This window comes from Ctenocephalides felis, unplaced genomic scaffold, assembly GCF_003426905.1.
Source record: "Ctenocephalides felis isolate EL2017-DRISC unplaced genomic scaffold, ASM342690v1 CF-g0.4_SCAFFOLD_03570, whole genome shotgun sequence".
NCBI classification, from domain to species: domain Eukaryota; kingdom Metazoa; phylum Arthropoda; class Insecta; order Siphonaptera; family Pulicidae; genus Ctenocephalides; species Ctenocephalides felis.
This window is the reverse complement of record NW_020539724.1, coordinates 18452870-18469074: the sequence shown is the minus strand read 5'-3', so window position 1 is coordinate 18469074 and position 16205 is coordinate 18452870. Positions and strand designations below refer to the sequence as shown.

Below are 16205 nucleotides of genomic sequence, written 5' to 3'. Positions count from 1 at the left end.
TAGCATATCTATAAATGATTACTATTTACGGATAATATTAATTTTTATTTTTATAATGAAACTTTGATAATTATATATATATCACATTGTAAAAATTTAATTGTATAATTGTATATATAATTTATATATTCAAAGAATAACTCAAAGAATGTTGATGATTTTATATTTTTAAAATTGAAGTTTAATATACTAGATTGAATTGGTTAATTTATCGAAAAATATAATTGAAATCGTAGTTGAATATTTAAGTTTTGATTTGAATAATATAAATTTCACATGCAACAAAAGCTTACTCGAAACTGTGATATTCTATTCATCATCCTTGTTTTTCTGTTCAGAACTTGAATAGATCAAAATGGTATGCCATCACATTATGCATCAATATATCATATTTAAGTTAAATTATTTATGTTCCTCGTTTTTTTATAAGTTATATGCACCTACAAATAGAATATAGATTTAAATATCCAATTTCCGTAGAAACTAAGGCAGCTAGGACACATCTAATTATGTATAAATTAATATATCCAATTTCCACTCAAACCAAAGCAGCTAGTACACATCTAATGATGAATAAATCAATATATAAATTTATATATCCAATTCCCATACAATAGGCCATTATTGTTTTGAATTCATATTAATTTCTCGTCGAAGAACTGTCAAACGTTTGACGTAAAAGTCGGTGGCGCCATCTAGCACAGAACCATATGAACCCGGTAGTCACTACGTAGTTCCCAACGAACTGGGAACGATTTTTCATAGAGGCGCTGCATGCAATCGCCTCAATGAGTCTAGGAATCTTATTGGATTCCTTTATACGCTTTTATATGAATTCAACTGGACGTTAGTTCCTCACGACCTGGGAACGATTTTGCATAGAGGCGCTGCATACAATCCCTCTATGAATCTAGGAATCTTATTGGATTCCTTTTATGGCTTTTTATTTTATAATTATGGCCCCGGGAAATATGAATATATACATTTATATATCGCTTAATACGCCATTATATATATAATTATTAAGGAATATCAATATATATATTTATATATCCATTTTCCACACAACTTAAGCAGCTAGTCCATATTTAGTCGATTGAAACATATATTCCTAAACATTCCTATTTGTAATTAGTGCAATCATAGTAGAATGCACTAAATGTGCAATTGTAAGAAGTCTTTCAAGAGAAAACTATAATTATTTTCAATACAAATTTTAATGTATAAAATAAAAGTTCAAATGTTATAAATAATTTCTAATAAATATTCTCAACTGAAAAAAACAGTTTATTCACATATAATATTATATAACATTAATTTTGATAAAGCAAAAGCAATTTATGAATTCACAAGATTTTATTGTTCTGTAAGGAAAAACAAGATAATATATATATATATATATATATATATATTTATTTATTTATTTATACGCCAATCGGCTTTATACAGTTTTATAATGTTTGTATAAGTTTGCTAATTCATAACTATAAATATATATATTAACTAGTACATAATATATAACTATAAAACTAATATATAATTTATTCTATATGTAATAAGCAACAACTGATCAACTGATGAACTGATCTCTCGAGATATAAAATTTAAAATAAAATTATATCATTTGTTGTACACCCCTGATATTACAAGCTGCTAATCACTGTCATCATATTAGATTTCTAACAAGTCCAGATTGAAATCTTAGAATCCCTGAGCTTTAGCTGATATTAACGGTTCATATTAACTTTTCTCAGACTATCGTGTAGTAGCTGACATTAACATTCTCTCCCGTAGTGCTGTATATTATACCTATCTATAAGTTATTACTTTCTACAGATAATGCTAAGTTTCATTATTGAATTTTTTTTTGATTAAATAAATTACATAAAAATAGGAATTAATATCAGAAATATAAAATGACTACATGACTTCCATTTGAAATATAATAATGATTAATTTGTACTTACTGGGCATTTTTGATAATCAGATCATCATCTTTCATATAATACATGGTGATTTTTAATAAAACGACATAATTGTTTATAAATGTACATATGGAATTAAGTTGTGCTAGTACACATCTAATGATGTATAAATCAATATATACCATTATGTATCTAATTTCCACACATACTGAGACAGTAAGTACACATCAAATCATATCAATAAATAATGTATCAATCAGATTAATCAGAATATACATTAATATATCCGATTTCTCCATGAGACGACATTATTGTTTTGAATTTATATTCATTTCTCGTCGAAGAACTGTCAAACGTTTGACGTAAAAGCCAGTGGCGCCATCTGACACAGAACCATTGAACCCGGTAGTCACTACGTAGTTCCCAACGAACTGGGAATAATTTTGCATAGAGGCGCTGCATGCTCCACATTTGAAGCAGTATGGCGGGAATTTGAATTTAAAATTATATATCTCTTGATGCATCAATTAATATATACATTTATATATCTAATTTTTAGACAAGCCGAAGCAGCTAAGTCATATATAATGATATAAAAATCAATATATACATTTATATATCCAATTTTCATACAAATCAAGTGAGCTAGACCATATATAATAATGTAGCACAATAGAATAAAATAATAAAGTACGAAAAATATATGCATTTATATATCCCATTCCCATACAAACTACGACAGCTAAACCATATATAATGATGTATAAATCAATATATACATTTATATATCCAATTTCCATACAAACTAGAACAGCTAGGCCATGTGTAATGATGCATAAATCAATATATACATTTATACATCCAATTTCCATACAAACCAGAACAGTTAGGCCATGTATAATGATGTATAAATCAATATATACATTTATATATCCAATTTCCATACAAACCAGAACAGCTAGGCCATGTATAATGATGTATAAATCAATATATACATTTATATATCCAATTTCCATACAAACCAGAACAGCTAGGCCATGTATAATGATGTATAAATCAATACTTACATTATATATATCCAATTTCCATACAAACCAGAACAGCTAGGCCATGTATAATGATGTATAAATCAATACTTACATTTATATATCCAATTTCCATACAAACCAGAACAGCTAGGCCATGTATAATGATGTATAAATCATTATATACATTTATATATCCAATTTCCATACAAACCAGAACAACTAAGCCATGTATAATGATGTATAAATCAATATATACATTTATATATCCAATTTCCATACAATCCAGAACAGCTAGGCCATGTATAATGATGTATAAATCAATATATACATTTATATATCCAATTTCCATACAAACCAGAATAGCTAGACCATGTATAATGATGTATAAATCAATATATACATTTATATATCCAATTTCCATACAAACCAGAACAGCTAGGCCATATATAATGATGTATAAATCAATATATACATTTATATATCCAATTTCCATACAAACCAGAACAGCTAGGCCATGTATAATGATGTATATATCAATATATACACTCATATATTCCCACCGCGGTTTTGTGTAACAAACACATTTTATTCAATTTGAATGTGGTATCAAGTTAAAACCATGGACTACCATCCACGGTTTATTTTAAACACATGATAATTATTTCGATAATATATATTGAATAATATCAAAAACTCTAATTTGGAGCAGCTCTTTTCTATAGATGTAATATTGTTGTATGAATCAATCATCAATCTATTCTGAAAATATCAGTTCAAAACTAAAAACCATTGATAAACTTTTCCCATTTTTATTAATCATAAAATCAATCAAATTAAAACAAATATGTGTATGATTCACAATTCCTAATCTCTACATATGCTTGTGTCTACTGTACACATTTTGATATCATAAGTTTATAACTGAATCTTTAAAGCCGAAACATAATATATATAATATACTATGTACAAATCCATTAGGTTAATTTTAATTCTATAAATTTACTAACAACTATGTGCCTCTTCAAGTAACGCTTTATGCATTTTATGAGGTGGGTGAGAAAGATTAAGAAATTGGACCAGGACAGCAATTTTACAATGATATATATATATATATATATATATATATATATATATATATATCATTTATAGCTCCTTTAAAAGGAATATATTACCAAGAATAATTGCACACAGTGATCAAGTATCAGAGTAATTTAGTATGATAAAATTAAACTAACATAAAACTATTTCAATCATAATATATTCATCAATTTTAAATAAAAACAAGCGTTCACAATTAAAATTAACGATCTACAATAGAACGTAACATAAATTTTAAACAGACATATGCTATGTGTTTCATGTGTATGGTGTAAGACGTTAGGGTACATAAATGTATCAAATATACATGGATATACACACATATATATGCAAGAGCATTCACTGAATATAAATATTTACATATATATGTACATATATGCATATAGTTATATAAAAAGGATGCATATCTTTTTCATTTCTAAAACATATTAATAAAATTAAACATTATTAAATTTACAATTTTTTTTAGCATGTGCTGATATATAGGTACATGTCATTCTTAAACAACTTTTTTTTAAATCGATACCTATACATAAGCACATACAAAATATATGCACATTTACTATAATTTCACAGAGCTTAACCAACTTGGCTTAATTACGCATTCTGTACATCGTAATTTAATTAAATATGTTTACATTAAAATAAAACATTTAAAAACTCATCTTAAAACAATACATATATGAGTGTGTACCAGCATATATGCATGCATTGTTTAAAATACATATACACGTACATACATACATGTTACATGTATTGCATACATAAAAATGCAAATAATATTGCAACAAATTCAATTTTAAATTATGGGTGATATGATTTTACAAAGGATGAGAATATGTATGCATATATATATATATATATATATATATATATATATATATATACATATGCATATGCATATGCATATGCATATATAAACAAATTCAAACATATCTGCTTACATAGAGAATTATATATGTTTTACATTATTTTCTTCTCAAAATATAATTAGAGTACCAAGTTACATGCATGTGTACACTCATATGTATACTTATATATATATATATATATATAATATATATATATATATATATATATATATATATACATGTACATAAATATTGTTTACAAAACTTGATCCTAAGCCATATATCTTCTAATGTTTTATACACATCATGCCATTACAACAGATGTATCCTAGTTTAATGTATCCTAATTTTTCAGGATGTTATATCCGAAGACAATCATTCTGGACACAAATTTTTAGATAATAATGTATCTGTAACAAAAAAAAATATAATTATAATAGATTTATATTTATGGTTATATATTTTTATGTATTATAGAAGAAAAATTATGTAGTAATAGCTAAATATTTTTAGAAAAACTTCAGTATCTACAAGTGATACATAATTATTTATCACTTGTACATGCTGAACTACATATATATATATATATATATATATATATATATAATACTAACAACAATATACATGCACTAACCTGCTTATAATTGTAGTCATAGAAACGAAGATGCAGCATTGAGATCGAAGATGAAACAAAAAGTTGTGAATTCTTTGTTATTATATGTATGTATGCATGCATATAATCTGATGCTACATATATATATATATATATATATATATATATATATATATATATATACTTGCATTATATTCCGACAAAATGGATCTTAAAAAACTAGTTCATGACATTAGAAATTATTTCAATGTGTGATAATATATCTATTGCATATACATATAAATTTCTTTTTTAATTTATACATATAATAATAATAATAATATGCAATTTTAGTGATCTACCAAAGGTTTAATCATTTATAATTCAAATTATTCAATCCATTTTAATATTTGCTAATTTCCAATATTATCTCTAAGTCTATATTTATATGTTTATGTGTGCATATATAAATATACATATGCTATATATTGTAAATTATAAATATATGCACACATTATCAGTGTATTCTTTGACAAAGGTCAAAACTTTTAAAGTCGCAGAGACAAAAATTCGCTTAGTGTGTCTTGTGATTAAAGTCATTCATATAAACATACAATTTTGGGATATTATTTTCTACCAAAAATCTTAACTTATACTCTTTGCATGTATATATATTAAGGTTTAAAATTATTTTTTGCCAACGCACTAAACATATTATAGCAGTTTATATATGTATTAGCCAAAATGTGGCACATATGTTTACACATAATTTGTAACTTGCATATAATCATTTCGCATCATATGTACATATAGATACATATAATATATAAATAAATATGTATGCATATATGTACATATTTCATACATACTAACAAACAATCCATATACACGTAGCTGAGATTTTCATATAGAATAAAAATTTTAATATTGTTTTATATGCAGTGAAGTAGAAAAAAAACCTACTTGATCTTAAGATTTTTCTTGGTGTTTTTTTAAAAAAGTAAGAAAAAATCAAAAAAATAATATAAATGTGTATGATTATGTATTAAAAATATATATACTTGATGAATCCAAATACATGAGAATGTAAATATGTAGCAAGGCAGAAAATGCTTGTAAAATTTTGTTTATAAGAAATGACTTTGACAATCACATTGAGCTTCATTTAAAATTTTAGCCCACCACCTATTTATTAAGCCCCAGAAAGTCTTAAAAGATTTTTAATTAATTTGTAACATTATTTGTTATCTTTCCTAATAATATTATTAAGAATTTACTAAATTCTGTTAGATAATATTTTCTGCTAATTTGTGTTAACACTCACTTTTAGACGCATTACTCAAAACTCATTGATACTTTGCCAATTGTAACTTTTTATAAAAATGTTGGTCATTTCATACAATTAAATATTGTATCACAGAAAGTCACTAAATCTTCAGGAAATATTTATGAAGATCTCATAATAATCTTAAACGACATTCTTGCAAGTTGTAATAGATAGACGTATAATTTACAAGAATTTGGCAACCGGATGAGAATATCATATGTTGTTCACTAACCAAAAAATTTACGTGATATAATTTTGCATATATAATCCTGAATTATCCAATAAATCCTTTTATGTTTCTTTTGCCAAATGATTAATCCCAATAAATTGAAAACCCATGAGTTTTTTATACATGTTTTATAACTAGTTCTCGAAACTAAATACATTCCATCATCAGGCATTTATTTAAAAAAATTTTTTTTATATATTTATTTTGATAAATAGTTTGATGACTACATGAATTTAAAAACCTTTTTAAATATAATATTTCATATCATTATAATATAATGTATCATATCAATATAATATAATATATCATATCAATATGATATAATATATCATATCAATATAAATAATATTAAATGAATATGGTGAAACATTGTAATTTTATGTTATCATCAAATTTTTTATCAATAATGTTGTAAACAAAATTATTTTTTGACAGAAAAACATGTTGATGGAACCTATTTAGTTCCGAAACGTAATTAGTAAACATCTATGAAGAACTTACTATTATATATATATATATATATATATATATATATATATATATAAATTAATTTAGAAATATGAACCAACAACACTTTTTTTTGCACTAATTTATTAAATAATAATTTCACAAACGTTTTGAAACTAGGTTTGTCTCATCATCAATGTGTTATAAATTTAAAATCTAAAATATGGAAACCTATATAAGCATTATGTGTTATCCGTTACATGTCGTTTACTGTACTGGATACAGTGGCAGCACAGTGAACGACGTGTAATGGATAACACATAATGCTTATATAGGTTTTCATATTTTAGATTTTAAATTCATAACACACTGATGAGACAAACCTTGTCTCAAAACGTTTGTGAAATTATTATTTAATAACTTAGAGCAAAAAAAAGAGTGTTGTTTGTTCATATTTCTAAATTAATATCTATCTATCCACTCAGAATACATTTGTTATATATATATATATATGTATGTATATGTATATTTTTCACGTTTGTTTCAGCCTTGATATATATGAGACATTTTATAGTTCAATACGTTGATTGAAAATAATATACTAAAATTATATCTGATTTATAATGGATGAAATGTATCTTGTGTCGAAACTAGTACTAACACTAAATAAAATATAATGTAAGTACATTATTTTCATTCTAGAATGTCTCATATATTTATATATAAAAATACATATACATATACATATATACATATATATATATACACATACATATATATATATATATACATGTACATATATTTTACTATACATATATATACACACACATATATATATATATATATATATATATATATACATGTACACATATTTATCTATTCATATATATACATATATATATATATATACACATGTATATATGTACCTATGCATAATGAATAAATCATTATGAGCCATTTTTATGACTCTTTATTCCGAGAAAAATTATTATATTGAACATGATCATTCGAAGGTGGTCATGCTAAAGATATCATTCATTACTTAAAGTAAGTACTTTCTCTAGAAGTTGAAAAGAATTCATAGTAAATAGTTAATTCTTTTTAGTGGCAGCATTTTGTGTGAAAACTTTGAAGAAAAATTTGAAGGTTCTCTTAAGCTTAAATGCACTACTTTAAAATCTTACTTGCAAGAACAAAATATCAACAACTCAGAGACAAATTTGTATTAATAATGAGCATGTATATAGTGTACTAAAAAACTAAAAATGTACAAACAACTATAAAATAATTTGCATAAATATATATAATATATGTATGTACGTGTATTTGTTTTGTTTGTTATATTTTCATTTATATATCTATTACACATCGCGTCTTGTATATCTATTTTACTACTTGATTCTCATCCCGCTCACTGTATTTCCTTCCTACCCTCTATTCCCTAAGTCATCCCCGAGCCGGTGGCGGTGGCCGCGGCGGTCACGTCATGCTGGCGGCTGCTGGCGGACACCGCCAGGTCGGCGGCGCTGCTGGTGGCACCGGTGGCGGCGGGAGTGACTGTGGCATCAGCCGTGCCGACGGCGGCGGTAGATGACGTGACTCCGGCGGCTCCTGCTCCGCTCCCTGCTGCCGTTGACGAATCCGCCGTGGAGGAGACAGTGGTGGAACCACCGGTGGGGCCCGCGGACGTGCGAGGTAATAGGGCGGAGTTCAGGCTGGGTTGTATGGACAGTTCTGGAAGAAGACAAATGATTAATAGATATTTTAATTTAAACAGCAAGGAATAAGATCGAGGGCTTAATTTTCAAAATGCAATTATTAAATTTTAGCCTCTACTATTTTAAATTATTGCGTTCAGCAGTTATAAACACGTTTGTACGCGCTTAATTGCTAGTAAGGGGTTTGAGAGTTTATACAATGAACAGACAAAAAAAGTCCAGAATAAAAACTCTTTTGAAATTATATTAGTGCAAAATTGCAAATAGGATTTTTATTTTAAAATTTCTTTTAATTCACACTTTTTGGGTATATGCTTCCAGATATCTATTTTAAAATAATATATAAAAAGGTATATTGCAAATAATATGTAAAAGGTACAAATAATTTCTATATGTATAAACAATGGATATGATATTTATGAATAAATAGTCCAAGTCAATAAATTTTAAGTGATAAAGAAAATCACATTATTGAGGCACTTAACAAAGAATTGATAAAATATGTCACCCTACTGATGTAAAATTCCTGTTTGCAAAGCCTCTTATTTCACTACAGAAAGAATATATTTACTACCAGTTTTCTTAGGCTACAATTTTTAATACTCTTCATAGGATATTATAAAGGATCTTTAATTTAATTTAATTTATTACATTAAAGATAGTAAAAGAATGTGAACACTAATAAACTGCGTAACTGTTTAAGAAAACTAAAAAAATATTGAAAATATTAACCGACTGGACCTACAGGGATATATAAAATCTATTCTTTCCTTATAAAAAATATCTTTTTTATAGCTTAGAAATTGAATTGAACCACGAATACTACCTTTATTGAAACTTCTTTCAATATCGAACGGCTTATGAAACTGGTTTATCAAATTAATTGCTCGATTGTGATTGAATATTGATTAGTGTAGCTAGCTAAAATTTCAAAAATCCTAAACGATTTAAAACTATGCTGGCAGGACGCATACACACACCAACCTTTAACCTATAAAATATAAACTTTTTCAATATATTTTTCAGAATGTTGTTTCATCCATCTTTATAGAGAAAAAGCAATAAATGAACGCAATCTTATTTCATCCTCCTTTGAGATACAAATAGTTGACTTTTGAGTTTTGTTTCGAATAAATATGTCTAAATGTTTTTGAAATTACTTTATCATCAAGTCCTTAGTTAGTATACATATTAAAAAAATGTTCTCTTAGTTAAATAGTGATATACATTTATATAAATATAACAATTTCAAAGTTTTTAATGTATAATGTAGTGTTATGCGGTTGTCATATCATGGATCATTGATATCACCATTTTTAATATAAGGATAATCAAACTATAAGTAATTTTAATTATTTATTAAGTTACATATTTTGGTATTTTTTGTTGCCTCATGACATGAAGGTTAAAATGACTTAATTTTTTTACAGTTTATCATCGAGCAATTTGCTTATAATAATAAAAATAATTGCAATAACAACAATCCATGGAGTGAAAATATTGTATGTATGCAAAGAAAGAGCAACCGGTACACTTTGAATATTTTTCTGCAACCTACCAAGCATTTCCAAGATAGAATTCTATTAATTGTAACATCTTTACGTTTCAAACCCTTCTGAACATTTTGGCATACCTTAGAAAAAATGGATGTATATGTGTATGTGTGTATGCGGATACAAATTTTCGTCGACGATTTCGGAAACTCCGATCAACCGATTTGAATAATTCAAAAAACATTTCATTCATATTGATAAAGACACGTTCTGATTAGTTTTTGGCGAAGGCAAGTCTAGCCGTTTCAAAGATACGGGGCAAAAAGTGCCACAAAAGGTAACTCAGTTTTTAAGAGAACGTAGCGTCCAATTTTAATAATTCAAAAAACATTTTACTTGTATTGACAAGATGAACAAATGATTATATTTTTGGGAAGGCAGGTCCAGCGGTTACGGATTCTCAATAAAAATAAGCTAAAAAAAATGTCATTTGGCGGTCAAAAATGTCTATTGAACATATGTACCTCAAATTATTAGATATTTTATAAAAATTTTAATAATGTGTACACATTTTGTGTAAATTTTGTAGGGTTCCGTGCCAAGATTTCTAATTACGGTACGGAAAGTTCGAGCAATTTGCTTTAAGGCAAAATGCCATGCACCCCACTAGTTAATATTTAAATTTAACCAATAAATGGAGTCAATAAATAAAAAAGTTGCTCACTCCTGCACAACACTATGCAATTAAAACATTTAATTTGTTATTGCAGGGATCAGTGTAAAGTGGCATATTATCCAAAAGATGTATTAATCATGACCTACTTAACTGGGTCCTACTGTATATTATTTCTTACTTGTTATTTCAGGGATCAATGTTCAGTGGCGTATTATCCAAAAAATCGTATTAAGCATGATCTGCTTAACTGGGTCCTACTGTATATTATTTCTTACTTGTTATTTCAGGGATCAATGTAAAGTGGCGTATTATCCAAAAAATCGTATTAAGCATGATCTACTTAACGTGGTCCTACTGTATATTATTTCTTACTTGTTATTTCAGGGATCAATGTTCAGTGGCGTATTATCCAAAAAATCGTATTAAGCAAGATCGACTTAACTGGGTCCTACTGTATATTATTTCTTACTTGTTATTTCAGGGATCAATGTCCAGTGGCGTATTATCCAAAAAATCGTATTAAGCATGATCTACTTAACGTGGTCCTACTGTATATTATTTCTTACTTGTTATTTCAGGGATCAATGTTCAGTGGCGTATTATCCAAAAAATCGTATTAAGCAAGATCGACTTAACTGGGTCCTACTGTATATTATTTCTTACTTGTTATTTCAGGGATCAATGTCCAGTGGCGTATTATCCAAAAAATCGTATTAAGCATGATCTACTTAACGTGGTCCTACTGTATATTATTTCTTACTTGTTATTTCAGGGATCAATGTTCAGTGGCGTATTATCCAAAAATCGTATTAAGCAAGATCGACTTAACTGGGTCCTACTGTATATTATTTCTTACTTGTTATTTCAGGGATCAATGTTCAGTGGCGTATTATCCAAAAAATCGTATTAAGCATGATCTACTTAACTGGGTCCTACTGTATATTATTTCTTACTTGTTATTTCAGGGATCAATGTTCAGTGGCGTATTATCCAAAAAATCGTATTAAGCAAGATCTACTTAACTGGGTCCTACTAGATCTAATTCCTTACCTTGTTCAGTGAAGTTGAACAATAGCGGCAGCTCCCTGCCGTTCGGCAGGCGCGTTGTCGTTTCTCTGAGTTCCGCGAAGAACGGATGCGCGCACGCCTGCAGCGGTGATATGCGAGCACCAGGAGTGTATTCCAATAACCGGGACACCAGGTTTATTGCCTCGCTCGGTGTCCGTGTGCGGAATACCTATATAAATAAATCATAATAAATCTATTTTATAATACAATCTATAACACAATATTAATAAAATAATTTATATTCGGGTTATACTGTATTAGGAGTAATTCGTGGTATTATACATTTGTCAATTCGATTAAGAAACAAACATATGTATGGGACATTAATCACGTGAGGTTTTTAGAGGGAGGGGGGGTCTGACAAAAAATCACGAAATATCACGTGGGGGAGGGAGGGGTATAGTAAGATATTACGTGTATTTATTTTTTAACTGATTTTAAAAAAAACTAACATTTTCAAAAAAAGGGGCCGTTCAAGTATTACGTAAGCACTACAGGAAGGCGGGGGGGTTTTGATTTGCTTATTTTGGGCATTTTCGGTAAGAATTTTGCTTAATTTTGCTGACAAAGGGGAAGGTGGAGGGGGTTAATAATAGTAATAATCTGCTTACGTAATACTTGAACGATCCCAAATTAAAAAAAATACAGTTTTATCATGTAACTGAAAATACACGTTATGTTTGGTGGGGGAGGGGGGAAATTTTGAATATCACCATGAATCACCAAGGGGGAGGGGGGGTCCACAAATCTTCAAAAACTCGCTCACGTGATTAATGGACGCCCCCATAGCATAACGTTTTGAAAAACATTAGAGGCCGTTCAAGTATTACGTAAGCACTATAGGGGGGCGGGGGGTGTTGATTTGCCTATTTTGGGTTGACATGGGGGGCAGGAGAGTCTGGATGATGATTACGTCATAGCTAGTATTTTTATTTTTTACATTAATTACAAAATTTTTACCTAAGCATGGGGGTAAGAGCTTTGCTTACTTTTGCTGACAAGGGGAAGAGGGGGTAAATAATTGTAATAAATCTGCTTACGTAATACTTGAACGATCCCTAACTCGTGGTGTTATACATTTGTCAATTTGTATAATTTTTTAATTTAATACTTTGCTTGGGACAATTCGATTAAGAAACAAAAATATGGCAAAAAGTTTTTTGTAATCAATTAATGAAAGATAAATAAGAGAAGTCGATATCACACAAAACGTATATAGGGAGATTTTTTATATAAAGAGATATTTATTGGAATGATGAAATCAAATGAAAAAACTATTTGTGTGATAGTAAAGCCAGGCACATATATTAAGGTGGTATTTTAGTCTATAACCATTTTAGTCTATGTGACTTTTGTCAGGATGTAAAAAAGGCAAACAATATGTTTACTATACATTTTTTTGTAAGTGATAGTTTAATGTTTTAGGAACCCAAAAAAAAATCCAAATTAATAGTCTAAAAGCAGATGATAAAGTAGAAAGTCTAAAAAATTGCCATGTAACCATACACCTGATTTTAACCCTCCAAATATTCTGATAAATAAAAAAACAAAAAATAATCTAGAATAATGTCACATTCGTATGAATCACTGCCAAGAAAAAAAATTCACAAAATAGCGACAGCCTGGAAAAGAATGCCACTTTTTCTGTTATAACTATTTTCATTTTACAACTTGATATGCCCAAGTTGTTTAAAGATGATGAAAATTTAAATTTAGGGATGAGCAATTTTTACTAATGAGAAACCTATAAAGAGAACTCTGTAAAAATTTCAAATAAATCGGTCCAGTAGAAGTGGAGAAATCGTGGGTATCGTGTTGAAAATCTCGCAAAGGAAGGAAACGGAAGAAGATTATTGTGGTCAAACATAAATATCTCTGAAAATAATTTAGATTTAAAAAAATCCTCTTGCACACATATTCTTAAATAGTTAAACTTTAAAAATATTTAAAAAAAAACGATTTCTTACAACTGCTAGACTAGAATACACATTTAAGCGTTTGGCTATATCAACTATAGTGAATAATATATATAAAGAAATTGCAAATGTATAAAAAAAACAGTAACAAGTTAAAAAAGTTTGAAATCTGAAGACTAAAATACATCACTTCTTATTTTAAATTGTTTGTGCCTTATGTCATAAAGGAAATTAGAAGCTGTCCAATTCCAATTATAAGAAAATGAATCGATATTCTTAGAATTTGAATGATATCTTTATAATCCATCTGTTAGAAGCTATTGTTTCATAGATAGCATCAGACTTCATTGCAGGGATTTTTAATTTATTTTACATATAGAATTATGGCTGACAAAAAATGTAAAAGTATGAAAAGATGATTCAGAATTTGATAAAATATTCAGATATTTTTGTTAAGTTTAAGCGTACAGACAACAAGCAACAGACAAAATGAACATTTGTGATCAGCGATATAATTCATTACATATAAAACTATCTGCAATAATATACATTTTACTCAAGTTCCATCAGTAATTTGCATGAATTGTTAAAATGCAGAAATATTTAAACCCACGGCATGGTATTAGAGAACACAAAAAAACAGTCAACTAAAATCAATATTCACCAAATTATCAAAATGCCTGAAAAATGATCAACCAATGTTTTTATTAATCACATGTTTAAGAAGAGTACTAATTTTTATTAGAGCAAAGTATGTAAAGCTTATATCGCAGGCTCTGAAGATGTTGGCTATCCCACCAATTGAATTTTAAACTGTGGTTATTTGCTGTTGAAACGAAAAACAAAAATAATTTTCAATAAAAGAAAATCAAATATGTCAAGAAATACTGTTTTTGCGTTCCTACTACCACACTTACACGAATCGCTGGTGTTCAGTTGTGTCTGAGCTATTTATCGGAAGAACAGTTTCTCCAATAAACAACTGAAAATGGAGATCGTTTGTAAATATCACATACGATCATAAAAAACAACATTAAGTTGATCCGTTAGTAGAATCCAATTGAAATTGTAAGCCTTGGGTTAAAATTAGGTATATAACTAAAAAGATGTTCAGAAAACCCTATTCGAAGAAAAAGAAAGCTTATACATATATATATACAATATATATATATATATATATATAATATATATATTCATTCATTACTTTAAAATCTAAACATCATAATATCCAAATATCTAGATTCTATCTGAAGATGTATTTCCAAAAAAACATTGAGTGAGCTTTACAAAGTACCATTAAGTACTAGTACCTTAAAAATGTAAAGAAATTAAATATATAGGATGACTTAAAAATGAATGAAGCAAACAAAAATAATTAAATTGACTAACTGAGATATTTTTAATAAATATAATTAGTTAATTAAGGTAGTTTATGTAGTCAAGCACTATACATATAGTTTGTTAAGCCAAGTGGCTTGCACCAATTGATGTATTTTTCTTATATAACTATCTAAATTCAATCATTTATACTCCAATTATTTAATTTGAATTTAACTATTACTACTATGAGATATATATATATATATATATTTAAGTATAAAATATTCATATTATAACATTTCAATATGACTGATGGCTTTATCGATTATCTCATTAATATGAAGAAATCTAAATTCTTATGTTTTAAATTATATAACTATAAGCATTTTTTCTTATATTATATATATGAAACCAAACATTTTTAATTTACAAGCATGTTAAAAATTTAGACATTGTTTCATGATAATAAAAAATAATCCATCGATACGTCTCAATGAATTATTATTGGATAAAAGCA

The 16205-nt window shown here is 27.6% G+C and overlaps 1 protein-coding gene across 1 annotated transcript; it reads right to left on the bottom strand.

Moving 5' to 3' along the window:
* Positions 1-8395: 8395 nt before the first annotated feature.
* On the bottom strand, positions 8396-13239 carry LOC113383525 (protein kinase shaggy-like). Its single transcript, XM_026621784.1, has 3 exons — positions 13219-13239; positions 12435-12621; positions 8396-9231 (listed from the first exon to the last, which is right to left on the bottom strand). Exons 1-3 carry the CDS (start codon positions 13237-13239, stop codon positions 8939-8941), a joined length of 501 nt encoding a protein of 166 aa, XP_026477569.1. The 3' UTR covers positions 8396-8938.
* Between the last annotated feature and the right edge of the window lie 2966 nt (positions 13240-16205).

Excerpts from the sequence above, each read along its gene's own strand:
- LOC113383525 (XM_026621784.1), bottom strand. The coding sequence starts at position 13,239 with ATGGGGGCGTCCATTAATCAC. Across the intron at positions 12,622-13,218 it reads TGGGGGCGTCCATTAATCAC|GTATTCCGCACACGGACACC; the intron begins GTGAGCGAGTTT and ends TTATTTATATAG. Across the intron at positions 9,232-12,434 it reads GTTCAACTTCACTGAACAAG|AACTGTCCATACAACCCAGC; the intron begins GTAAGGAATTAG and ends GTCTTCTTCCAG.